Here is a 27,672-nt window from a genome sequence, read left to right as displayed (position 1 = left end):
GTCAGCCTCCTCCCTTCCCCTTGTGCATCACCCGTGCTTGGATGGAGGGGGAAAGTCCCTGCATGAGTGGGGGTATGGGGCTTCACAGCACTGTACAGTCCCGCAGGCACCATGGGAAACAGAAGAGGATAAGCTGCTCCAGTACCCAAAGTGACAACAACTTGACCTGTAAGATGAAAGGGAGGAGGACTACAGGGCACATCATAGTGTATATCGTGTGCCCAAACTGTGTAATTTCATAGGGGGAGATGTATCATCGGCAAAATGCGGTAAAACCCCCGAAAATGCAGTTTTCGGGGGTTTTACCGCATTCCCCGTATGTATTAAGCAGCAGAATGCAGCGCGTTGCTAGGTAAGCCTATGGGCTTCTTAGCGCGATGCTCGGGGCTAGGAGGGATCCGAACGTATCCCTCCCATGAGCCCCCACGGCCCGCGTCCTTCTGCGCATGCGCAGATGGACTTCTGGGTGTTAAACCCGGAAGTCCCTCTGCCCGGCAGCATAGCAAAGGACAGCTCTCATCGAGAGAGCTGTTCTTTGCGATATTCTTGGTACATACCGCGGTATGTATGCGAAGTCGGGGGGATGTACCGCATCGGCGATGTCACCGATGATACATCTCCCCCATAGTTTGAAAGGGTTTTAATCCTGTAATGTAATGAGGATGAGGGACTGGGCTGCTAATGTAAGTGTGTGCTTGTCACTGGCAACATCATTTCATTACCTTCATTTTTAATGTTGGAACTCAATGGTAAGTTCACTAGCATACCGTAAATATGGTAATTAAAGTGAGCTACCACAATTGCGTATGTTTTAAGGCAAGGGTTCCCAACTTTTTTGTGACCCAGCTGGCTTTTGGCCTGGCATATCATGGCCTAGCGTGGGTCATAGCTGAGAACTTTTTGAAACCAAAGAAATGCCCATAACTACCACAACTAATTAAAAGTATTTAATGGAACAATGTTGTTGCAAAGTGCAGGAGCTTCTGCAGGCATTCCTTTGCAATATTGGGGTAGCTTCCCATAATTTTTGGCCAAAACCCCTGGATAGAGTAAGCTACAAAGACATCTCTGCATCTAGAATCATTTAGAAGTTCAATCATTTCATCTTGCAGGTCATCCTGGATACTTCTGACTTTACCAAGAAAAGGATTCCTCATGGGTGTGAGTCCTTCTCCCAATTTCTGGAAAGTACTGCAGAAATGCTTTTCGGAGACAAGAAAGTCTCTGCTGCCCACCTGGAAAACATGCTTTGCCCCACCATTTGGGAACCCCTGGTCTAGACCTTGCCCTCTGGGAGTTTATTTGCTCACAAGGCTGTCAGGATAATTCATTAACTTTATAGGGTTTGTATGTCTTTCCAGCATGTGTGGTACTATGGGCTGAATTGGAATCGGACGCAAAGTGGCTGTATTTGAGGGCAGCTGCGGAAGCTTCATTTACTACCTTATGCTAATGCAAGATTCTGTTTGGCGCATCTGCAAGCAAGAACCACTGCCACCTACTGTTTGTAAGACTGCCACCACAATTACCATCTTTAGTATCTACACTTGCACCAGCCCCATGCTGGGGGTGCAAGAGATCCGTCAGAAACAAGGTCACTTCCCCATAAGCACGACTCAGAATAGCACGGAGCTTTAAATACACACATATGACACTCCCACAAGCCAAGTTCCATCTCACTCAGAAATGGACAGACATACACAAAAATGTGTAAATGGAATTCACATCTACAGTACAAATGCGTCACCTTTTTGCGTCCATGCATAGAAATCCATCTGACTCAGAATCAACGCCTATGTTTCATCATGCAAATCAGGGTATTATGAAAGTCCCTAGAACCTTATCCTTGGACTGTGGATGCCCATAATAGTGTCCCTTAGTGTGATCCATCAAGGTGCATCCTTATGTCTACGTGTTTACTTAACTAAGACAGGTACGTCTACAGCAGTGGTTCTCAAACTCAGTCCTCAGGACCCCACACAGTTCACATTTTGTAGGTCTCCTAGCAGGGGCACAGGTGTAGCCATTACTCATGGACACATTTTAAAAGATACCCAGGTGGAGCTAATTATTTCACTTGATTCTGTGAGGAGATCTGGAAAACATGCACTGTTGGGGGTCCTGAAGACCGAGTTTGAGAACCTGTGGTCTACAGCGTCATCTTCTGGTTCAGCACTATAGAACTAGCTAATGATTGATATAGACCACCTGAAGAAGAGGGACTGGTATCGACATCTGAATTACTTTCTATTTTTCTATCCCCTCTCGTATAGTGCCATAACTGTAGTTGTAGATCTGGAGTCAGTGTCTAAAGTAGGGGCATAACAACGGCCCCTGCAGACCCCGTGGTGACTTGGGGGTGCTGGCAGGGGGGGGGATTTATTTTCATTGTGGGCAAAGCCGCAGGCAACAACTAGTAAGAAATAAGAACAAAAATCAAAGTTATGTCTTGTAACTTAATGTTCTGACTCAATATACATTTATTTTACTGCCTTTTTTCTTTTCTGAAGTCCAGTTCACCTTGTTTTACATTTGCATTTCCCGTAATGTAACACATATAATAACATTACTTTCTCAACTACTGACCTGTTTGTTTGCCCAAGCATGACTCTGACTTGATTCTGCTTGAACCCGTTTTTAATAGCGTTTAACATTAGTCCCATTGTGACCTGGCTTCCGGAAGGCATCAAGTCCTTACTGGCGTCGCTTATGCGTCTCATTTGACTCTGTGAGGAAGTAATGTGTCTCGGTGCTGATTGAATTCTCTGTAGCAATAAAAAAATAAGACAACAATTTAATTAATCTGAAGGAATACATATCTTCTTCAACCTCTGTGGGGCCTTCCAGCACAGTTTGTGATGCAGCTATGCTATTGTAATTTTAATTTTTACATGCTTAGCATCACTTTTCACTTCACTGCGCAACAGTGAAAATGTTTCCTACGTGAAAATATTACTTCTCATTGATTGAAGCATGCTAAGAGTGAATATGACATTTAAAATGCTCAGTTAGCTCTTGGTTCAGAGATATAGCCCATTAATGATGATGCAGGGGTATTTTGTTACTAAGGGATTTTGCATGTAGAGAATATATAGATTTGTAAATATAGTCATTGTTGGCCATGCAGTCATTGTAGGCCATGAAGTCACTGTAAACCATGAAGTCACTGTAAGCCATGTAGTCAATGTAAGCCACAAAGTCATTGTAGGCCATGTAGTCACTGTAAGCCATGAAGTCAATGTAAGCCATGAAGTCATTGTAGGGCATGTAGTCATTGTAGGCCATGAAGACATTGCAGGCCATGAAGTCATTGTAGGCCATGCAGACATTGTAGGCCATGTAGTCATTGTAGGCCATGAAGTCATTGTAGGCCATGAAGTCATTGTAGGCCATGTAGACATTGTAGGCCATGTAGTCATTGTAGGCCATGAAGTCATTGTAGGCCATGTAGACATTGTAGGCCATGTAGTCATTGAAGGCAATGAAATCATTGTAGGCCATGTAGACATTGTAGGCCATGTAGTCATTGTAAGCCATGAAGTCATTGTAGGCCATGTAGACATTGTAGGCCATGTAGTCATTGTAGGCCATGAAGACATTGTAGGCCATGCAGTCATTGTAGGCCATGAAGTCATTGTAGGCCATGTAGACATTGTAGGCCATGTAGTCATTGTAGGCCATGAAGTCATTGTAGGCCATGTAGACATTGTAGGCCATGTAGTCATTGTAGGCCATGAAGACATTGTAGGCCATGAAGTCATTGTAGGCCATGAAGTCATTGTAGGCCATGCAGACATTGTAGGCCATGTAGTCATTGTAGGCCATGAAGTCATTGTAGGCCATGTAGACATTGTAGGCCATGTAGTCATTGTAGGCCATGAAGACATTGTAGGCCATGCAGTCATTTGTAGGCCATGTAGTCATTGTAGGCCATGAAGACATTGTAGGCCATGAAGTCATTGTAGGCCATGTAGCCATTGTGGGCCATGTAGCCATTGTAGGCCATGTAAATATTGTAGGCCATGTAGTCATTGTAGGCCATGAAGACATTGTATGCCATGTAGTCATTGTAGGCCATGTAGTCATTGTAGAATGTATGTAGATGGAAAAAAAGTCCATCACAGTATTATGGCTAATCGAAACAAAATTCTTCTGCCCCCCCTATACACATGTAACTCAGACTTATGAAGAACTTTGTAAAGTGGACGAACAAAGATGGAGAATCTTTCAAGTACCTTAGAGGAAAATTTCCACTTCTGAATGATACTAACGTTCAGGAAAGGATCTTCGTTGGTACACAAATTTGTCAATTTGTCAAATTTGTCAAAACGTAAGGATGAAAACTGCGGGTGAGTCCTCCAGGTTAATAAGAAATCAGCTTGGGGAGCCTTTAAGGTGTTGTAAATGGCTTCTTGTGTAATAGAAGAGCTATAAACTATGTTGAGATTGTAAACAACCTTCTAGAAAAGCACCTAAAGTGGTAACAGCGCTATATCAATTACACTAAAAATAGATTTTCTGTATAGTGATCACAATGCTGATTATAATATGTAAATAAAAATTACATTTAATGTGATAAATAATTTGTATATACAATAATATAATAAAACATAATAAAAAGACATCCTATACAGTCCATATACATACATGTAAAAGTCTCTTGGTGGACCAAATTAGTGTGGGATTGTTAGGAGTAATGTTAACTCCAGTGGACTCTTTTAGCTATAGTACCTGTTACGGTTTGGTGGAAGTGAGCACAGTCCAGAATAAGCAATAATTATCAGTCCATACAGGAAAATTCCGGGGTAGGTTTAGCAATGAATGCCAACGCAATAATGGTTTTCCCCTCTGTAGTAACAGAGGGGAGCTGACAGCTAACTCCTAATGGTATGGACGGTGCAAGTCCTACATCTGCACCTTTCATAAAGCTGCAGATGTACTGCAAAACATGTCAGCTGGGCTCCTGGACATCACTTGTTTCTAATACTAGTGTGGACTCTGGCCCTGATTCAGAGCCGGACGCTCTGACAGAGTGCTCGCTCTGAATCAGGGCCGTCCCTCTGAATTTAACAGCGGCCTCCTGGCACTCCCACTGATATCACTAGTGATGTCAGTTTGGCCGGCCCCAGACGGTAGACGTTCCCATGGGAACGCCTCCGTCTGGGCAGCCTCGCCCCCGGCACGCCCACCAAAGGGGGCGTGCTGTCAATCACCATCGACAGCACGCCCCCTTTGGTGCGAGACCCATAACGACGGCTTGGCCGTCGCTATTCGGGTCTCGCACATGCGCATGACGGAGCCGCCTCCGTCGTGCGCATGCGCACTTGGCCAACATTGACCCGCTTGCGAGTGTTCAGCGCTCGCGAGCGGGTCTGAATTAGGCCCTCTCTGTGGACTTGATGTGGATCACTTTGTACCTTTTGTGAATCTTTCCTCCTGCATCATTGGATGACTTGCACCATCCATAACACTGTTACCACTTTAGGTGCTTTTATACTTGTAATATTTGGAGAGTGACTAAGGGCCCTATTTACTACAATCCACATTTAAAATGCGATTGTAGTGTGATATTTTCACCTAAATTCGCATTGCAAATTTTGGAAATATCACAAGGATTTATCACAGAGCTTGCACTAAGGACCTCAATCAGAGTCGGTCGTAAGCGGCCGCTCGGTCGTAGGGGAAAAGGGCCGGATATGCAAATGAAGCGATCGCAAGTTGCGCCGTAAGACTAAAAACACACCCCCTTCTCGATCGCAACACACATCATCTCCGGGGTTATAAGGATTAATCGAGACCATTGGGACCCATCAGAGCTGCTCGCAAAGCTTAAGGCTGACCATACCCTCACTCAAGCACTACGATCTAGTCAGTGTAAAAACCTCCCATGTCACATGTGCCATGACACTACTTGTTTAATTATGCACTCCCATTAAACTCCGTTTGCATAGTCAGGCACGCCTGTGTTCGGATCTCCACTCCCCCGTTCACACACACCTTCCCCTGTTACCTCCCTCAAACGGCTCATTCTGTAACTCAAACTAACTACCTGGCTGTGTTCAAGGAGAGCGATATTTCCGATCGCAACAGATAGTTTGCGCACGCGCATTGTGAATCTTACGCATACGCAGTTTAGTGAACATTGCTGGGTATGACCGAGCGGCCGCTTACGACCGACTCTGAATGAGGGCCTAAAACCCTGAGAATCCCCTCCACAGTCTTCTCACTGTATTTTTCACAAAAAATACAGTGAGAAGGTGTCGGCGCATGCACCGCTGACTCAGATACTCTATGCAGCAGCTGACCAGGCTCACAGTGCAGGAGCCGGGAGACCAGTGGACCGGAGCTCCATAGGACATCACAGAAGCACCGATCACCGGTCCCTGGGATCAAGTGTTTTTTTTTAACTATATTTTTTCCAGTGATCAGCTTGTGGTCTATTTAGTTGATCACAGGGGGCTGGCTCCCGGCTCTGCTCTGCCTGTAAGAACAGAGCAGGAGTTGGGGAACTGGAGGAAACCCTGGATAATGCCATCTCCAGGTGGCGTTATTATCACAGGGCTTACCCGGTATTTTTTAACAATATAGTTTTAGTAAATCTCAGGCATATCACATTTCCCATTACAAGTATGGGAAATGCGATCTGCATACTAAAAATATGCGAATTAAAGAGCATAGAGTAGTTTTTCATCAAAACTACTCTAATTGCCCTTTAACCACTTAACTGACAATTTTTTTTTTCAAAAATTGCTAACAAATTGTCATTTTTTTAAATGAATGAATTAGGTGTGGAACATCTATTTCAACTTATCCAAAATTATTTGTTTAAAAAGAAAAAGTAAATTTTTTAATATATGCAAAAAATAGTTTTTTCAATTATTGGAACACCACCATCGGAACATCGGAAATATTGGAAACATTGCGACCATCGCGACTTTTTCATTTTGGCACCGGTTTCAGGCACCAGGTACACTAAGGCGATGAGGGAGGAGATTAATTTATATGGGAGGTCCGGCTTTGCTGACCGATCAGCAATGATCGGCAGCACAGCAGACACTGGGGGGGGGGGGGGGTGCAGGCAAGAAGAGGGACCGTAAAGGGGACAAAAAAATTTGGAAAAGGGTATTTTCACACCCATTTCACATTATTTTAGTATCACATAAATTTATTAACCACTTGCCTGGCATGGTTGCATATTGAAATGTCTTAAGAATAGGGTCCAAGTCTAAACACAGAATGCATTTATGTGTTATATACACCTTATACACACAGCCTGAAGGTCATTTTATACAATATTTTCAATAATTTTGTGGCTCAAACAAAATGTGTGTACATACATGAAATTCATTTATGTGTCATATACACCTTATGCACACAGCCTATAGGTCATTTTATACTTTATTTTTAATAATTTTGTGCCTTAAACAAAGTTTGTGTACATTGAACCATCAAAAAGCACAGGTTTCACTATCTCAGTCATGCTAGAAATATTCCGTATTTCGGGATATTACGTATTTCGGAATATTTGGATATGGGAGACTCAACCTGTAATTGCAACTTTGGTTCAGTAAAATGTGCAAAAGAATTTGATGAGATGATGAATGGGTATGATACTTTAATTTAACAGTGCTAGAAACAATGATAAATAGGCCCCTGTGACACATTAAGTCGTATCCCTAAGAACTGTAGCAATTCCATCTGTCTCAGCATGAACTATAATATATGCTATACAATGATAGAGAGAAAACGTCTCAAGACTGGTCTTGCCACAGTTACTACTGATCTAAATATGTCTGCATGTGGTTTTGCATATTCTATGCATGCTGAGATGCTTTCATGAATATTTTACATTACTTACTGAATATTAAACATGCATTATTAGCACTGAAAAATTGAACTCATGCATTTAAAATGTATCTAAATGAAATACTATACATTATGAGCAGCTGAGTTTCTGTCATGAAGGTTCATATACTGTACATGAGCACTGAGAAAATAGCTAGTTAAAAGCATAGATAAAACCATGTATATTGAAGTCACTGTAGCTGAGTGTTAGGAGCATGTTAGAAGTCCTACAGTATGTACTTAAAGCTTGAATATCCTCTAAGAATTAGGGGCCTTTGTACGCTATTGTACAGCTGCAGGAAAGAGGATGTGCAATACTGTACAATGAATATGCTAATGCAGCAGGTGGTGGCTGGGGTGACAGATGCCTCCTGACCGCATCCAGAGCTGCATTCTAAAGCTGGGTACACACTAGCCGATATGTCATCTGAACCAGAGCGACATATCGGGTACATCATCTAGTGTGTACCCATGATATGTGTGTTTCCGTGGGTACATCCCCCATCGGCCCAACTGCAGGGCAGGGGATGACGTTAACAATGCCATGCTGTACAATAATTCAGAGGCGGACGCAGTTGCAGCTGTAACTACATCTTTTTACTCAACAGCATTAAGTCAGATGCAGGGACTATGGCAGATGCAATTTTGCTGTCTGAACATGGCCACTGGTGTCAATGCAACTGCTAGCCACACCCGTTACCTCTCTGAAACGGTATGTGGTCAGGAAGCCGATTGTCAAAATGCCGACCGCCGGCTTCCCGACTGTGAAATCCCGGCATGGGACTAATGATAGGCGTTGAAATCCCAACGCCTATCATTATCCACCTGCCGAAATCACGACGCCCGGCATACCGAATGAAGATAAGCTGGGCGTCGCGAGTGGACAGCTGCTTGGGGGAGGGTTAGGCACCCTTCCGGGAGGGTTAGGCTAGGGGAAGGGGGGTTAGGGTTAGGCACCCCTGGGGGGAGGTTAGGGATAGGCACCCCCCTAGGAGGGTTAGGTTTAGGGTGCGGGGAGGGGGGGTTAGGTTTAGGCACCCCTGGGGGGAGGTTAGGGTTAGGCACTAGGGGGGGAGGTGAGGGTTAGGCACCCCTAAAGGAGCTTTAGGGTTAGGGGGGGAGAGTGTTAGGGATAGTTAAAATACTTACCCTGTCGGGATCTTCAGTCTTCTGCCTTCCGGCGTCGGTATTACATCCACTGGGTTTATGTCCAGCGGTATCACATATCGATTCCCCCTGAAACACCCACCGAAATTGCATCTCTCTGCGTGTCTTAGAGCAGTAACCATCGGGACACATGCACAGACTACAAACATCAGCCATTTGCATGCAGCGTCGATATTACATCTACCTCTAAATCAGGCCCTGGATGTTGTAGGTATAGGCATTCCAGGTTGGGGGGGGTTTAGAGGAGCTGGACTGCCACCAACCGTCCAACCTTTTCCCATCCTATAAAAGGACAGAAAAAGCAAGCACATCAGAAACAGGTGCGCACAGGATCCGCTTACTGATGATTTGCCATCATAATTATTCTTTCTGAAGCAGGAAATTTGGGAGGTAGGTGCTTATTATGGCAATCCCAGTGACAAAGCTATGTGCAGAGATACTTTAGAATCTTCATAGTATAAAAACCCACCACCCTCCTTTCTATGCTGTTTAGTGACCAATGAAGAGCTTCTTGACCAACTGATCCAGAAGAGAGACACAATTTTTTGTAGTGACCACCATACAAATTTGTCACGCAGATCAGGTTTTCAAAAGGAACATGGAGGTATAGGAGAATCTCTTGGAAAACGTTTTAGCAACTTTAGTCACATATTACCAAACTTGCTGTTTAATAAGAAAAAATTGTGAGACTGAACTGTTAATAACCCTTACCATTGAATTCCAATGCATTTTACACAGTGTGAACACATATGAATGCTGCAGGCAATGTCTAAATTCATGCAAAGTGAACGCTGTTAGAATTGGAGCCATACACAGATGAAATTGCAGTATATTTCTATATACTGGAAATCAGACTGGATCTCACAGAGACAGTGGGTTAGGAGTCCTCAGGCCAGACTGGTATCTCAGGGTTATGAGGTTTGCTATAAAAATGAAAACTGAGAACTGGAAACAGTTGTTTTTAGCCACAGATAGCTATAAGGCCTAGGACAACGACTGTCCACTGCCAACAGGCATAATCAGCATTTTATATTTGTAAGGTGTCATACAAATCTCCAGCACCGTATGCCAGTATTACAAGTCATACAAAATGCAGTCTCAAGTAAAATGACAAGACTAATACAGTAGGTATTGACGCAGGGGACATAGAATGAGGTGCATACTCTAGGTTCTAAGAACAATAATAGACAAAATAATCCTGATAAACTCTACAATTAACATGGTGTATAAGTGAGGTTCTTAGTACATGTTTGGTCAAAAATGTTTGCCCATCCATCACGTTAAGGTATTATAACCCGTACGTTAACCCTCCCCCTAACCCTCCCCTCCTGCTGCCTAACCCTAACCCTCCCATCCAGTAGCCTAAACCTTACCAACCCCTCCTGCAGCCTAATCCTAACCCTCCCCTCCTGCAGCCTAACCCTCCAATTCAGTAGCCTAACCCTTATCCACCCCTCCATCAGCCTAACCCTAACCCTCCCCCTAACCCTCCTCTCCCTCAGCCTAACACTAACCTTCTCATCTAGTAGCCTAACCCTTACCCACCCCACCTACAGCCTAACCCTAACCCTCCTCTCCTGCAGCCTAACCCTCCCATTCAGTAGCCTAACCCTTACCCAACCCTCCCTCAGCCTAACCCTAACCCTCTCCCTCAGCCTAACCCTAACCTTCCTGTCCTGCAGCCTAACTCTAACCCTCCTGTCCTGCAGTCTAACCCTAACCCTCCCTCTAGTGCCTAACCCTCACCCTCCACTTAACTCTAACCCTAAGCCTCCCCCTAACCCTAATGCATAGCTCTGCAATCTGTCCGTATTCTGACAGTCTGGATGCTGTTGTCGGTATTGTAATAGTTGACATTCTGACTGTCGGGATTCTGACTACATCCCGTGAAGAGGTGGGGTTTGAGAGAGCGCATGAAATATTGAAGGATAGTCTGGTTAGGTACAGTAGGGAGTTTCATAAGTGGTGAGAAACACTGGAAAAGTTTTGAAGGCTAGAGTGACAGTTGGCTATCCAAGAAGAGGAGAGGCATAGATCAGAGGCATATGGCAGATAGTATATCTCATGATGAGATAAGAGGTATATGAAGGGGGAAGGAGTTAGTGAGGGATTTGAAGGTGAGAAAAGGGAGCAAAGAGTGTGGAACAGTGAGAAAGGAATATCAGTCTCGTGCAGCATTTAGGATGGATGGATTTTAGAGGGGAATTATAAGTAATAGACAATGCAGATACTGTAATAGGAGGCTGCAGAAGTCAAGGCAGGAGATAATGAGACACTTAACATAGGTTTTAATAATGTCCTAAGTAAGAAAGGGTCATTTCCTGCCAATATTTTGAAGGAGGTGGTGACAAGACAGCCCCCCAGTTACCTCCCAGGAATGCGCCTGGAAATTGCATGGATCTTGATGCAATTCCGATATGCCGCCCCCAGGGTTAAACATCAGGACACATACGCCGTGCGTCTCGGATGCATGAATAGAATCAAACATTATGCGCTTGCGCCGGGTGTTTAAATCCCATCTAACTTTGAATCAGGCCGTAAGTCTTCAAAGACAGCATGCAATGTATTATCTCTGCTCAAGACTAAAAGGGTATAACTGAGTTGCAACATAGGCAAAATTCAGCACAGGGATGTCAGTTGAGTTGTAGGCCATGCAGAGATGCACACTGATGATGATGATGATGATGATGATGATGATGATGATGATGGATATCAAACTATACTAAGGGATAGGTGCTTATGTTCAACTCTGCATTAGTCCCAGTGTGTGCTGTCTGTAGTGGTCTTGTCTATGGCTGTGGTAAGTGAAGCGTTTTAAAATGAGACTGCAACATTGGGGAAGGACAGAAGAGTGGTTCAAGTCTGTCTAAGAATAAGATCAGGTCAAGGCCATTATTGCTGTGCACAGGTTTGGGTGTAGGGGGGCTGTAAGAGACAAGGGGGAGATGCACTAAGCTTTGGAGAGTGAGAAAAGTGGAGAGTGATGAAGTACCAACCATTAAGCTCCTGTCAGATTATACGCTGTGTTTGAAAAATGACAGTTAGGAGCTGATTGGTTGGTACTTTATCACTCTCCAAAGCTTAGTGCATCTCCCCCAAGGTGAGATTGAAGTAAAGGAGATTGTGTTCAGAGAGCAGAAACACTAAGTTTGAGGAGCTGGAGGTGGCAAAGGAATAAAAGAACACAAGGTCCACCTAGTGTTCTTCGATTTCTTTGTCATTGAGGTCCAGTGACTGCTCAACATGATGGCCAAAAAATAATGCACACTGAAAGAGACAACAAGTGAAAATAAGCATGAAGAGTGTAGAAATGGCAGTATCATTAGCGACCAGGGCCAGAAAACCATAAATGTATAGTAGTAAACATAATATGATCCCATGGGAGTATCTATATGGGTGCAGGGTGTGCGGTGCAGACAGACGCCTGGGCCCCAGGGGGGCCCACTCCGCACACCCTGCACCCATATTATCTAAAACTTACCTCTATGAGGTCCCGCGTATGGTGTCAAAGTGCTGGAAAATCGCCGCCGCTGCAATTTTTCTGGTGTTTTGCGCATGCGCAGTGAGGAAATCGCCTGGAAAATGGCAGCCGTGCCATTACCCCAGCGATCTGCGCATGCACAGTGATAGTGCCCAGAGTCTACTGATGCTGGGGGGGGTGGCCGGCCAGCAGTGTCAGTTTGTTGCTGGCCACCAGGGAGAGAGGAGGGGGCCCCGGACAGGGAATGCACATGGGCCCCCTTCTCTCTTAAGTCACCCCTGTATGAAGCCCAGGACTTAGGCAACATATGCATCTTGCTCAATGCTGGAAAAATAACCACTGTTGATAAACTGTAAAGCTGATGGAGTTTCTAAAATCCAAGGAGCAGCATCACCTCTGGTTAGAATGAGGTGCAACAATAAGGTGTTCCTGATGTATTTAGAATTATGTTGCCAGTAAGTGATTGTGAAAATGTTGCAACATTTATTGAACTAGGGACTTGCAGGAATAGGCTGGATTTGAGTTATTTAGCCTGGAGTGGTAAACTAGAATTTCACACAGGTCACAGTATCACAGGACCTGATTATTGCACATTGGTAGCAAATAGTTGCTGTATATTAGGGTGTGATATGTATTACCGCCGGCCGCATGGTTCAATTCCTGATAGCGGCTGCCAGACAAAGGAGGAAATCCTGATAGTCCTAAAGGTAAGTATTTACTAACCTAACCTAACCCCCCTAACCCTAACCCTCCTTAGGGGTGCCTAACCCTAACCTCCACCCTGTTCCTCACCCTAACCCCCCCTCTAAGTGCCTAAACCTAGCCCCCCCTTCCCCGCTGCCTAAACCTAAGTTCCCCGGGGGGGTGCCTAACCCTAACCTCCCCCCGGGGGAGCCTAACCCTAACCCTCCCTCCCCCTAGCCTGACCCTAACCTCCCGGGGGGGTGCATAACCCTAAGTCCCCCCGGGAGCCCTAAACCTAACCCTTTCCCCCACTGCGACTGTCCGCTGCGGCGCCCGGCATCTGCTCGATCGGGATGCCGGGCGCCAGTCTCCCGACTGTTGGGATAAAGCAGTCTGGAAGCTGGCGGTCGGCATGTAGACCGTCGGCTTCCAAACTACATCCCGTATATTACACACTACTGGCAAAGTCACAAAGTCAAAGTTGAAGATCACTCACTGGTGACAAGTCACAATATTTTACAATATTGGCAATACTTACAGCAGAACTACAGTAAGCTGCCTGGTAGGATATAAGGTTTGCAGATCCACAGGAAACAGGGTTAATGTTTTAGCCCTGATTGCTGATAGTAAAAGTCAAGAAGAGGTGCATCTTGTTGATGGCTGGGGAGTAGATTAGCTGCTACATTGCTGGACAGCAGAAATCCAACATATAGCAGCACCTCTGGAGGAAGTATGGTAAGATTCATAGATCAAGGGCTCAATTAGCCGCAATGATCTTGCGCGTGCGAGTCATCATGACAACAGTCGCACTTTACAGCAACCCAAACTTGCACAAAAGTGGTTGCAGCCCCATTGGGCTCTGAGCAAAATCGTGTGAATTTGAGCTCAGAGCGGGCAGCGGGGGCTGCAAGTTCAGATGCCATTGTCAGGGTTTTCATGCCATGACAACGGCAACTAGCACCCTTTGCTGACAACTGGATTTACCTCCAAGACTCAAAATCCTGACATAAGGTTTCTAAGCTTTGGAGACCAGGGGACTGATGCAAATTTGGCCCAAAATGAAGATTTTCTACAGCCAGAAATAGTGTTGTCAAAACTAGCATATACAGTATGCTCCTAAATGCAGAACTGTATGGAACCTTTAAATGTCGCAAGAATGCTCCTGTAAAGAGCCCCAGCAAAAAGGTCAGGTTTTAAAGCCTATTATTCTAACTAAACTAAGTGGCTATGCTGTGATTGGTCAGAGAGTAAGAAAAGCCACTCTGATTGGTTATATTGGGGTTTAGCAACATTGAAGTAATGTATGTTGATACAATGTACTTCAACACTGTACTCATAAGTAGATACACAGACTGCTCTGGTGGTAGCTGTGCTACTGCATCCATGTGTCCAGGCCATCCTTCTCTTCCCACACTGTTTATGCATTTTTTGGGGTATTATAAAACTGCCTTTAATAGGCAGATGTCACATCACTATCATGGAAGCAGAGATGACACCCCATTCCCTTTGGTATGTGCGTACTTGTGATAGGAAAAGTACCTTAGATGCTGGACTGAAGGGAGCAAACCTTTATTTACATTAAAATGTTAGGACAAATTTTACTTATACATATATTAATAAGCAGATTAATGGTGGACTATACTATATTACATTTCAATTAAATAAAATCTGTTCTAAAGGGTTTTTCCCAAGTTGGCATTGTCCATCCCTCAATGATAATTGACACTTTGAGCTCTGGGCCTGATTCAGAGCTGCTCGTAAGCGGCCGCTTGTTCTCTCCGAGCGATGTTCGCACATCTGCGCATGCGTATGGGTCGTAATGCGCATGCGCCCACCAGTCATTGCGGTCGGAAATTCGAGCGCTCGCAAAATAGCGAGTGCCTGCTAATTTGAGTGACAGGATGAGGCGTTTGTGGGTGGTAACAGGGGAAGGTGCTTGAAAACGGGGAGTGGTGATCCGAACGCAGGCGTGCCAAACGGTCAAAATGGGCATTTTAAGGGTGTGCATAATTAACAAAGCAGCGTCATCGACCACGTCACTTGGTTGTTTCTTAGCCTGAACTGTTCGCATGATTGTGGTAGGAAAATCCTACCTCATGCACTGCGAGCAGTTCAGACGCCTTTCGATGTACTCGATTAATCAAATAAATAGCGGAGATGACGTAGGATGCGAGCGGCCAGGGGGCGTCTTTACAAAATAGCGAGCGTATGTTTCGTTTGCTCGCTCAGACATAGAGGCGTCAACAGACCGCAAAGAGCGAGCACTCAATTTAAATATCCGGCCCCTTTTTCTGAACGAGCGAGTGCAAATAGCGTCCGGCTCTGAATCAGGCCCTCTAATCAAAAGCCATAGACCTGTGTTGGACGGTGAAATGTGGAGAGGTTGTCAGGAATGGTGTCAATTATATATACAGTACATGTTGTGACTCTACTATCAGGGCCGTAGCTAGGGTAGTGCGGCTGGTGCCATGGCACAGGGCACCACAGGACAGGGGGCGCTGTTTGGGCCTGTCAAATTTCTGTTTATTATCATTCTCACTTGTAGCTTCCTCTTATTTCATCCCCAGCATCTCCTGGCCTCTCCTATCTCTTCCCTGGCCCTTCCCCATGAGGCCATTCCCCGTTTTTGGGTGTATTATGTCCCTTTGAGCGAGCGCTCAATTTAAATATCCGGCCCCTTTTTCTGAACGAGCGAGTGCAAATAGCGTCCGGCTCTGAATCAGGCCCTCTAATCAAAAGCCATAGACCTGTGTTGGACAGTGAAATGTGGAGAGGTTGTCAGGAATGGTGTCAATTATATATACAGTACATGTTGTGACTCTACTATCAGGGCCGTAGCTAGGGTAGTGCGGCTGGTGCCATGGCACAGGGCACCACAGGACAGGGTGCGCTGTTTGGGCCTGTCAAATTTCTGTTTATTATCATTCTCACTTGTAGCTTCCTCTTATTTCATCCCCAGCATCTCCTGGCCTCTCCTATCTCTTCCCTGGCCCTTCCCCATGAGGCCATTCCCCGTTTTTGGGTGTATTATGTCCCTTTGAGCGAGCGCTCAATTTAAATATCCGGCCCCTTTTTCTGAACGACCGAGTGCAAATAGCGTCCGGCTCTGAATCAGGCCCTCTAATCAAAAGCCATAGACCTGTGTTGGACGGTGAAATGTGGAGAGGTTGTCAGGAATGGTGTCAATTATATATACAGTACATGTTGTGACTCTACTATCAGGGCCGTAGCTAGGGTAGTGCGGCTGGTGCCATGGCACAGGGCACCACAGGACAGGGGGCGCTGTTTGGGCCTGTCAAATTTCTGTTTATTATCATTCTCACTTGTAGCTTCCTCTTATTTCATCCCCAGCATCTCCTGGCCTCTCCTATCTCTTCCCTGGCCCTTCCCCATGAGGCCATTCCCCTTTTTTGGGTGTATTATGTCCCTTTGAAAAATGACGGGGGCGCCAATGCTCTTTCTGGCACAGGGCACCAAAAAGTCTAGTTATGGCTCTGTCTACTGTACATAGCAAATGTGCTGTATTGAAAAGAGAGGATATGAAGATTAATTGAAAATCCCTTTAAAGGACATGGTTACCGAATATGCTCAGGAGCACCCATCTTCAATAGCCAAATTAACGTCTGTGGATGCCAATTTTGCTTTAGAAATTTGAGTGCTGTTCTGTAGAAAAACAAAATGTGCATACTCTATTATCTCTAAGGTGATTTTTAGTCTTTGCAATTAAATCTCATGAGATCAAACACCAAGGGGTATATTTATTAAAGTGTGAGTTTTTAGAAGTGGAGATGTTGCCCATAACAACCAATCAGATTCTAGCTATTATCTTCTAGAAGGTGCTAGTGAATTTGTTAAGTAGACTCTGATTGGTTGCTATGGGCAACATCTCCACTTCTGAAAACTCTCACTTTAGTAAATATACCCTATGGCTACTTAGTTTATACTATGCTAACATGTGACTTAATTACCTGAGAGTAATCTCTCTGAAATCTCATTACACAGGTCAATGAAGCATTTTGTGCCTTGGATTGAAAACAAAAAATCTTATGAATCAGCAACTAATTGTTCATTCCATTACAGTTTATAAATGAGACTGGTAGTTTGGTGGTTGCACTAAGCAAAGATTAAAAATCTCCTGTGTAGATCCCCACTTCAGAAAATAAGTTTCAGAACAATATTTGGTGATCCGCAACTTAGCAACTGAAATCTGTTTGTGTAGTTTAGACCTGGGGCCTGATACAGAGATGGAGGACATTGCCCAGCCGATGCCTCTTTGTACGCAGTGGCTGTGCTAAACTATGAAAAAGCATCAGGAGGCATCTGTAGTATCAAGACACCCATGCAAACTTTTGGGATCCGCTGCTGCACCGGAAGACGCAGCATTGCATAATCTGTGTGAACATCGGTCATCTAAGTAACCCTCAGGTTACTCAGGATGAGTGCCGTTTTCATGCTGTCGGGGCCAGTGAATCTGCGTTGGAAGGGGTTCCAGTCAATAGATAGACAGTAATTAGATAGTCAATGTCTAGATAGACAATGGATGTTAGAAAGGCAATAGACAGGGTCAAAAGGTCAATGCAAATATGGTCAACATTTTTTTTTTTAAGGATTATGCACTTACTTCAGGATTAGGGCTAGACACTAGGAGGGATGGTTAGGGTTAGTCACTTACACCAACGGTTAGGGTTAGGCACTTACCGGAGGGTTAGGGTTAGGCATTACGAGGGATGGTTAGGGTTAGTCACTTACGCCAACAGTTAGGGTTAGACACTTACTGGAGGGTTAGGGTTAGGCACTAGGAGAGATGGGTAGGGTTAGTCACTTACACTGATGGTTAGGGTTAGGCACTTACCGGAGGGTTAAGATTAGTCACTAGAAAGGACTGTTAGGGTTAGACACTAGAAGGGATGGTTTAGGTTAGGAACTTACGCTGATGGTTAGGGTTATGAACCAGGAGGGAGGGTTAGGGTTAGGTACCAAGGGAAGGGTTAGGGTGACAATTAGAGTAAGAAAACAAAAAAGTAAAAATTTTGTGTTGACCTTTTGACCCTGTCTACCTTTATCCATGTCAACCTTTGTGTCGACATGTTGTCCCTGTCAACCTTTTGTCTCTGTTGACCTATTGCCTGTCTAACATCTGTTGTCTATCTAATTCCTGTCTAACTTTTATACAAAACCCCGTCTGAAGATGCGGACCCTGGCCTCGGCACGCCTACAAAACAGTGCTGACTTGACCCCATTTTGTAAAACATTCCCCATCACGCCCCCTCCCCATCACCAAATGGCTGTAGACTGTCACCCACCTGATGTCTCCAGTCGCACTGCATCCAACGACGCAGGACCTGATCTAAACATGTGCAGTACAGGCCCTGCGCAAGCACATGACAACAAACATCGGAGATGTATGTAAACCATCGAGTTTGTGTTATCATTGGAATAAAAGTTATTTAACTTCCACTATAGGGGAAATGTAATAGGTTTCTGGTTTTGCAAAACTAACTGGCAGATTTTGCCTTAATAATAATGCCATTTTAAAAAACGGCTGGTGAAATTACAGAAAATAAGCAATTTTACAACACTGTAGCCTTACATTTCCTATTATAATTTTGTGTGATGTTCCATCTCTATGGGGTGAATGGAGTAAACATTGGAATTACCTTTTAAAATGATTTCTACTTTCAAACATCAGCCAGACTCGCCAGGAAGTCGATGATGCTTACAATTCGCAATTATATTTACTCCTATATAATTATACAGGGATGGACTGGGGCTGCTAGTCTTCCTGTACACACACCGCAGGCATGTGTGTATACGCAAAAGGGGGCAACCACGGGAGCCTGGCCTTGTGGCACGCCCCTTTCTTTCAGTATCCCCAGCTGAGCAGAGCGCCGGGAGGTAGAGCTGTTTGGCCTGGGTTTGACTCTGGACCGGCCCATCTGGCCATCGGCCCTTCTGGCATTTGCCAGAAGGCCAAGATGGGCAGTCCGGCCCTGTATTTATACAAGATTGAATATAGTTTCCAAAATGACACATTGCGCCCAAAACCTTTTGCAAGATAAATGTATTTGCATCTACCTACAAACCATTTAAATCTTTTCCTATAAACATAAGTTTGTATTTGACTAGATTTGCAGAAAGGACCTTAATTAGAGTTAAATATCAGATCTTACCTTACCACTCCTAGATTGGTTCCTTGAACAACTGGAGCTGCCATGCCCTGTTTTCATAGTGTATGGATGAAAGGCAGGAAATCCCCAAACGTCCTGTAATGGTAAGAGACGCAGTGCAGGAATACCATAAGTTTACCTTTAACTTATTTAATACTGTTTTAGAACTACTAACCCAATTGAAAATATTTCATACAGAGGGCTCCATTTAACAATGAGACGACCCCTTTAGCACTCTCTAAAGGAGTTATGTTCTCCTTTTAGTATTAATAAACAGTGGTAAGCTTAACATCAGTCTTATGGTCTCCACTGTGAGTAATTGAGAATTTGTATATGCAAACACTGCAGTGACATGCCTGTGACACTCCCATAAAATATACCCTTAAACCAGACACTCTCTCGCATTACAGTACCACCCCATCTCTCTTGCCTCCAAACTCCTTAAAAGTATTGTCTACAACCACCTTACCACCTTTCTTTCCTCCCACTTCCATTTCAGGCTGTCTTTCATCCTCTCCACTCCATGGAAACTGCCCTCACTAAAGTCAGCATTAACCTTCTTGCTGCCAGACCTAAGGGCCACTACTCTCTGCCCATTCTCCTTGACCTTTCTGCTGATTTTGATACCATGTACCACTATATCCTCCTGCTGCCAACCCTCCTGACTGTTCTCTGACCTTTCTGACCATTCTTTCTCTGTTTCCTCTCATGATTCCACTTTTCTCCCAATTCCTCTGTGATACCCCACCAAAGAACCCTCTATATAGACATAGGTGGTGGTATCACACTTATTAAAAGGGTCTGATATGGGTGCATTATATGTGTGCATCGCCAGGCTTAATCATTAATGTGTGACACTGTGCTGCTGAGGTGGTTTGCTTTCCCCCTGATCCCTCCCCCCATCTCCTGCAGCTATGGGCAGGGCCGCAACTAGGGGGGGGCTAGAGGTGCACGTGCATCAGGTGCCAGAATGCAGGGGGTGAAAAAGGGCTGACTCACAGTGGCTTGGGGGCTGCAGATTCAGAAAATGGCTATCCTAAATGGCCTCCGCCAAGGAGGAGACAGATGCTAGAGGTCCTTACTGGACCTCTAGTGTCTGTTAGGACAGCGCAAGTGCCGGGAGAAGATGCAGAAAGCTGCATCTTCTCCCGTGAAACCTCCTGGCAACGAGCATAAAGCCCATAGCAATGAGCATGAAACTCCCTGGCAATGAGCATGTAACCCCCTGGTAATGAGCATGTAATCCCATGGTAACGAGCATAAACCCCATGGCAACGAGCATGTAACCCATGGCAACGAGCATAAACCCCAAAGCAATAAGCATGAAACCCCCTTGCAACGAACATGAAACCCCCTGGCAACAAGCATGAAACCCCCTGGCAACGAGCATAAAACCCTGTGGCAACGAGCATAAACCCCAATACATTGAGCATGAACCCCCTGGCAACGAGCATGAAACACCCTGGCAACGATCATGAAACCCCTGGCAACAAGCATGGAACCCCTGGTAATGAGCATAAAACCCCTGACAATGAGCAGGTAATTTTAAAGTAATTAGAAGAATTACTGTGGGGCATAAAATGGTGTCAGGCAAATATGTAAGTGGCACTTTGGTAACAGGCATTACAGTGTGTGGCATACTGTGTAATGGGCATTATGGTGTGTGGAATAATGTAAGTCACTATACCAGGGACATTTGGCTAGTGCACTGCCTTATAGAGGAGCAAGAACAAAATCCAAGTATGGGAAGGTAGGGGGCGCAAAATTGCTGCCTTGCACTGGGTGACAGATATCCTAGTTTTGGCCCTGCTATGGGAGAGCTGTTGGTAGCCAACGGACAACTTGGACCGTTATGCTAAAGAAAGGACTAGAACCTGCTCGCACTGAAGGAGGCAGGACCAGGAGGCGCAGCTCTCCTAAAGTGGGTGGAGCCAAGGTAAACTCAATGCACTTCTTCCTGATGACAGCAGGATCCCCAGGCAGTGTCAGCAGCGCAGGTGTGGCAGTGACTGAGGCTGATTGGGCAGAGCAGAGACTTCAGGCCGGCCTCCCCTCTGTTGCCATCAGTGTAGAAGGCGGAGCCGGAGGCGCAGCCTTTGGGGAGAGGAGACTGCCCGAGCCCTCCTTCCCTGCTACTGACTGAGGCACGGTTACAGCAGTGCGGAGGGGACCAAGGGGTCTATTTACTAAGCAGTGTTAGGAGACAGAGTGAAAAGTGATAAGAAAGTGATAAGTTACCAGCCAATCAGCTCCCAACTGCCATCTCACAGGCTGTGTTTGAAAAATGACAGTTGGGAGCTGATTGGCTGGCACCTTATCACTTTCTTATCACTTTTCACTCTGTCTCCTAACACTGCTTAGTAAATAGAAGCCCAAGTTTTCATGGACTGAAAGCAGGAGCTTTCATTAAGACTTTTGTACTGAACTGCATCTAAGGGAAAAGGAGCAGCCCTGTGAGTACCACTGAACATTTGCCCACTGCTTCCCTTCTTTAGCCAGAACAGTAACCAAGCTTTTAATTCACTGATGGGACCAAGACAAATGATACTGCCTATGAAGTTAGGTAAAGGTTCCTCAGTGCTAGATGATAAGTTTACTGATATAGACTAAGGAGTGAAACACCAGTAGAGACAGTCATTACAGAAGCCTTTACCTCAGGGGAGTTTTTGAGCTGGTAACACTGTCACTGCTGAAATTAATTACATTAAGAGGTAAATTATATTAAGGAACAATTCTTGCAATAAAAAATATATAAAGCTGGGTACACACTAGGTCGACGGGTCCCACCGACCTATCTGATGATTGTAAGTGTATATACACTTACCAATTTGTCTGCCAGATGTGCCTGGCTTGGTAGCTCAAATGGGCCGGCATTTAAATCGCCTGCCCAGTTGAGCTGTCAATCACTGTCGGATGCCTCAGCATGTGTACGGATGATCGTCGGGTCGCCCTGTACACACCAGCATATGGCAGATATATCTTTCAGATATGTCAGGCATCTGCTGTTCTGCACAGCAGATCTGATATGTCTTTGAACGACGTCATTCACAGACATATCTTCTGTACACAAAACGGCAATGCAGTATAGATATATCGCCCTTTCAAATGAGCGGGTGATATATCTATCAGTGTGTACCCAGCTTTAGACAGTCTTGAAAACCCCTTAAACCAATGATTTACAGAGTCTCAGAGCCTACAGCCCATAGGGAGCTTCAACAGCTCCAATATCACTAACCTGTGTCAGGATAAATAAAGACAGGGATAGTATATATTACATTTACAAAACATAATAATATGTATAATGTTGTGTAGAGTTATTGCTTATCACCACCTGCTTACTTCTTAAGGGTGATCAGAAAGTTATATGTGTGTGGTGTTAACACTGATGATTGTTAGAGTTAAGTGATAGGAATTCCTGAATAAGAAGTTCCAGATTCGAATTTAAAATATCTAGATAAATTAAATGAAATGTTATTTTGTCCATTGTGTCATTCATTGTGTTGGGATTAGGGGCTATCCGCCTCTCTGCTGTGAGTGTAGAAAGCTCAGAAGATGACAGGTACGACCAAGACAGCACCCACCAGACTAGAGTGACACACCTCTACCAGTAGGTGTCCCCCAAGGTACTGTTCTTGGACCTCATCTCTTCTCCCTTTATACGTCAGCTCTTTTCAATATCATCTCTATGCTGATGACACTCAGGTCTACTTCTCCTTCCCTCATCTTTTCCTTCTCTCTTTACTCTTATCTTCAGCTTTCTCTCTGCTATTTTCACCTGGAATTCTGAGCACTTTCCTTAACTTAACAATTCTAAGACTGAGCTGATAATGTTCACACCCTCCCAAATAACCTCTCCTCCTTCAATTGTATTTATTCACCAAACCACCATCTCTTCTAGCCCACAAGTGTGTCTTGGAGTTATTCTTGACTCCCCCATCTCAGGAATATATCCAGGATCAAATTCTTTCTTATCCTGGAGGTAACTAAGACCCTCATTCACTCACTGTTCATCTCTAGACTGACTACTGTAACTTCCTCTTATCTGGTTTCTCTGTCTCCCACCTCTCTCCATTCCAATTTGTCCTAAATGCTGCTACCTGGTTCATCTTCCTCTCCAAATGTACTACATCTGCCTCCCCTCTACAACAAGCCCTACACTGGCTCCCCTTCCCTTTCAGGACCCAATTCAATATTCCTATTTACATCTCTGACCTCCCTTCACACTCCCATCCACCCCTTCACTCCACAAAGTAATGCCACTTCTACTCCCAATTAATTACTTCCTCCCACTTCCACCTACAACATTTTGTCTGTTCTGCTCCCTCTACTTCTCTACAAAACTTTAAATGGGCTCTTAAACAAACTTCTTGATTAATGCCTTCATGCTATAATCCTTACCCACTGCTCAATGCTCCTTGCTCACTGTTTCTAATCTCTGTCAACCCTGTCTGTCTCCAAATCCCCTGTAGATTGCTCTCATTACATTGCTCTCATTAGCAGGGCATCCTTCCCTCATGGGCTTTTCCTTCACTTATTCTATCATTTCTCCCTACTGCCTACAATGGCACCTAATCTTTATGTTCTGCCATCCTGCTGCTTATTTGGGTCTTATGACAGTTGATGCAGCAAACATGGTCCATGTCCTGCAATGCTTTGTACTGTAAGTAACTTTTTTCTTGTTTTGTTCATACTGTTTCTATTTATGTACTGAGGACCTAATTCATTATGGATCGCTATTGCGATCGCAGCTGCGATTATGCATGCAGGTCTGCTGCGAAAATATGGTAATGACTGCAATCGCAAAGCTATTATAGAGACGCCCAAAACCAGCATAGAGACGCCCACTACCGCTTTCGCACATCCGTAATACTTTGCAATCCTGCGTATACATTGAGAAAATTGAGTGACATCGGCCGCTCATGCACAATTACAACAGGTCTGACCTTACTCAGATATTGCTAACCTCGCCGCACACAGTGAGTACACAAGCTGGGTATGCCGTCGCAGTGGATAATTTATGCACGCCCCTGTAACGGCGTTCAAACAGATAGGCACGCCTGCATTTCTCCGACCACCCATCACCACCCCCAAATACTCACTTCCTGTAAATCACTTTGCGATGGGTCTGCGTGGTCTCTGCAATCACACTTCCATCGCAGTGATGCCTTCGTGCACGCGCACAGTGATGCATACGCATGTGCAGTACACAACAATCAGCCGTCTGCGTGTGTAATCGCAATAGCTATCCGTAATGAATCAGGCCCTTTGTTAGGTGCTGCAGACCCCTTGTTGCACCATATAAATAAAGGATAGTGATAACAATAATAAGTTTCCCGTAAGACAGACCTTCTCCGTGTGTCTGAAGGTTTTCTTATGAAAAAAAATTGTTGTGCTCCTAAGGTTAATATTAAACTACAACTTAAAAAATATGTTAGGAATAGGATAAGGGTAGATAGCAGCTGGGGCAGTACTGGGGGCAAAGAGGGGGTTAGCGGCAGGCAGTGCTGGGGGTATGGAGGGGGTAAGGGTAGATACCAGCTAGAGCAGTACTGGGGGATTAGGGGCAGGCAATACTGCGGGCAGTGCTGGGGGTAGGGAGGGGGTCAGGATAGCAGCTGGGGCAGTACTGGTGGTTGGTAGCCCCAGCTTGTACCTCAGCAGCCAGGTGTAAACCTACAGCTACCTCCTGTCCCAAGGAGTGTCCACCTTCCCGTCCTCCTGCCTGCAGAGAGCTGGCTGAAGGAGTCAGGGATGGAGTGCAGGCTGATGGAAGGGCCAGGCTCCACCAACAACGGGCAGAAAAGTCGCATTGTGGTTAATGGAGATGGGGTGTAGAGCCTTGTCAAAGGGGGTTGGGAGCTGGTCTCAGAGGCTGAACCCAGGGAGGAGGGTGCCCGATGCAGAGCCTGTAGAGAGCTAGATTTAGCTGCAGCAGGCTCAGCGTATTCACAAGCAAGGGGTTCCTCGTGATCACACCAAAGCATAGGGGAGGCTTGGATAAGGGTCACCAGATACTGCAGCCGTAGATCACACGGTCTGAGGGTCCCCTCAGAGCAGGATCACCAGAGAGAGGCAGCGTCCCCGCAATCACATGCAGCAGCTCGTGTTAATATTCAAGTGGCTACCGAGGGGGGAGCCAGTGCTGGCCGGTAGGACTTGGGCAGCGATAGGACGAGAATACCCTGCCAGTGGTGATTGGTTGGGGAGACACTTTTTAAATATTGAGTCCCTCACTGCCTGTAGCGTGTAAATATGTGCTATAGTAGCGTGTATTTTGCCATCACTTTTTTGGAAATGATATGTTCAGTAATGATATTGTCATGCAGTAAAACTTGATCACCAAGTGCATCCATTTACATGCAAATACGCAGTTCACATGTTCTATTACGTGTCAGATACCTGCTTTTGCACAAATGTGCTGATACTGAATTTATGGGAAAGTGCATGGATTCGCAGACATCTGATGGCACAGGCAAGGAAAGCTCCGGTTGTCAGTAGACTTGGAAACGAAACCAATGTGATTTCTGGAATTAACCACCTGCTGCAGCGTGCATGTATATGAATTTATACATACTCATTGGAATGTTAGATACATATGAACTAGTGGCATACATTCTCAATGGGATGCCCTCAATTTCCAGGCACATAGGATGCCGCGCTTAGAATACCGCCACCGGAATCCTGACACCTATAGTATCAGAATCTCGGCACTAGTATTCTGACCACCGGCATCCCAAAGGTAAATAACGGGGTAAGGGGGAGAGTAAGTGTTAGGGTTAGGGATTAGGGTTAGGCACTAGCAGGCGTGGTTAGGTTTAGGCACTAGGGAGGGTTAGGGTTAGGGGAAAGGTTAGGATACCTACCGACTGGTGGTGGTATCCTAACCCTGTCGGGATGCCGGCGTCGAGATTTTGAGTGCCAGAATCCTGAGCTCTAGCATCCTATACCCAATCCTTCTCAACTGCATTACTAGCTGCTAGATATTGTCAAGATAACATCTGCAATACTCTACAGCAGTGGTTTTCAACCCACAAGTACCATCACAGGTCACAATTTCTGGATTTCTTTCCGAAGATATACTGTAAGTGGTCTAAGTAGTGGACCCAGCAAAATAGATTATTTTAAATCCACTGCTCTGAAGCCCACCTTGGTTTTCTCATCTATTTCTATTTGCATGTAAATTCTGAACATGTTTTTTATTCTAAATTTTGCCTCTGAAATTTCATAAATTTCATTATACATCTCAGTCACCCAAGTATATACTGTAATTTATGAATTGTGGCGTTTTTGTTTTCAGTCACTTGTGTTTCAATCCTTATAAAGTAAATGGTCTTAACACGTCTGCAACTCAGTAGTAAAGATTCTGCTGGTTTTGATTAATAGATTATTAAGTTATATAAGCAATACTGTACCTATTATTTGGATTTTTTAATATGTGAGTCGAAAGTGAAAAAAATCTGTGGTTGGCTTCTAGGGGGCATATACAATTGGGTGCGAGGTTTAACGAGTTAAAAACCTTTCGCACCTTGCGCCAAATTCCGGAATACCGCGGGTATGTGTGCCCCCGCTGCCCACGGTATTCAATAAAAAAAATAGTGGTTGTGGGGTTTTCAGCTCTGAAAACCCCGCGCCGCGTAAAATGAAAAAAAAAACTACCTGGCAGGGGGTTTCCGCAGCTCCCAGTGGCTTCCCCTCTCTCTTCTTACTGGAGAGGGGGCTGCTGGGAGTCCTGGGGGCTGATCGGAGCAGCAAGGGCTGCTGGGAGATGTAGTTCTCCCAGCGCCCATTCCGGGGGGGCCACACACACTGCAGGGGGGGTCACACACACACACTCACTCACTCATACACACTTACATACATCACACACACTGACACACTCACCCTGCTGCAGAAGAGCCGGCTCCTGATGCTGGATGCAGAAGAAGATGCAGAAAACAGCGCTTCTGAAGGTGAGTAATTAAGGACTAATTAAGCTAATTGGATACTTTTAATTGCTTAATTAGTCCTCAGGGGGGGTGCCGCGGGGGTGTCAGACCAAGTCCTGGTGATTTTTCCTAAAATCATTGATTTTAGGAAAAATCACGCTTGCTCAGGAGGTGCCTGAAAAAAACCCACGCACCTAATAGAATAGTCAAAAACCCGCACCTGCAGGATAAAGCTCGCAGGTGCGGGTTTTTTGCTATTCTCGCACACAATTGAATATGCCACGTAGGATTGGGAAAATTTGTAGAGTCCTGGTGATAGGCTTTATTGAAAGGATTGTTGAGCTCCATTTTTGAGAAAATGATGATATGATGCGCAGTTGGCCACTAATGGAAAATGGATCAA

At 45.0% G+C, this 27,672-nt stretch overlaps 1 protein-coding gene across 1 annotated transcript in view; it reads right to left on the bottom strand.

Moving 5' to 3' along the window:
* LOC148508838 (uncharacterized) overlaps nt 1-27,672 on the bottom strand; it is a 140,163-nt gene that overhangs the window by 23,197 nt on the left and 89,294 nt on the right. The window contains exons 4-5 of the mRNA XM_088443947.1: nt 19,348-19,440; nt 2,587-2,765 (exon numbers count right to left, since the gene is read on the bottom strand). Coding sequence (XP_088300073.1) covers nt 2,587-2,765; nt 19,348-19,440 — 272 coding nt within the window. The remainder of the gene's footprint in view (nt 1-2,586; nt 2,766-19,347; nt 19,441-27,672) is intronic.

The sequence above is a fragment of the Taudactylus pleione genome, unplaced genomic scaffold (assembly GCF_031769625.1).
Source record: "Taudactylus pleione unplaced genomic scaffold, aTauple2 ptg000341l, whole genome shotgun sequence".
NCBI lineage: Eukaryota > Metazoa > Chordata > Amphibia > Anura > Myobatrachidae > Taudactylus > Taudactylus pleione.
The sequence above is the reverse complement of the archived record's forward strand: the minus strand, read 5'-3'. Positions and strand labels throughout refer to the sequence as shown.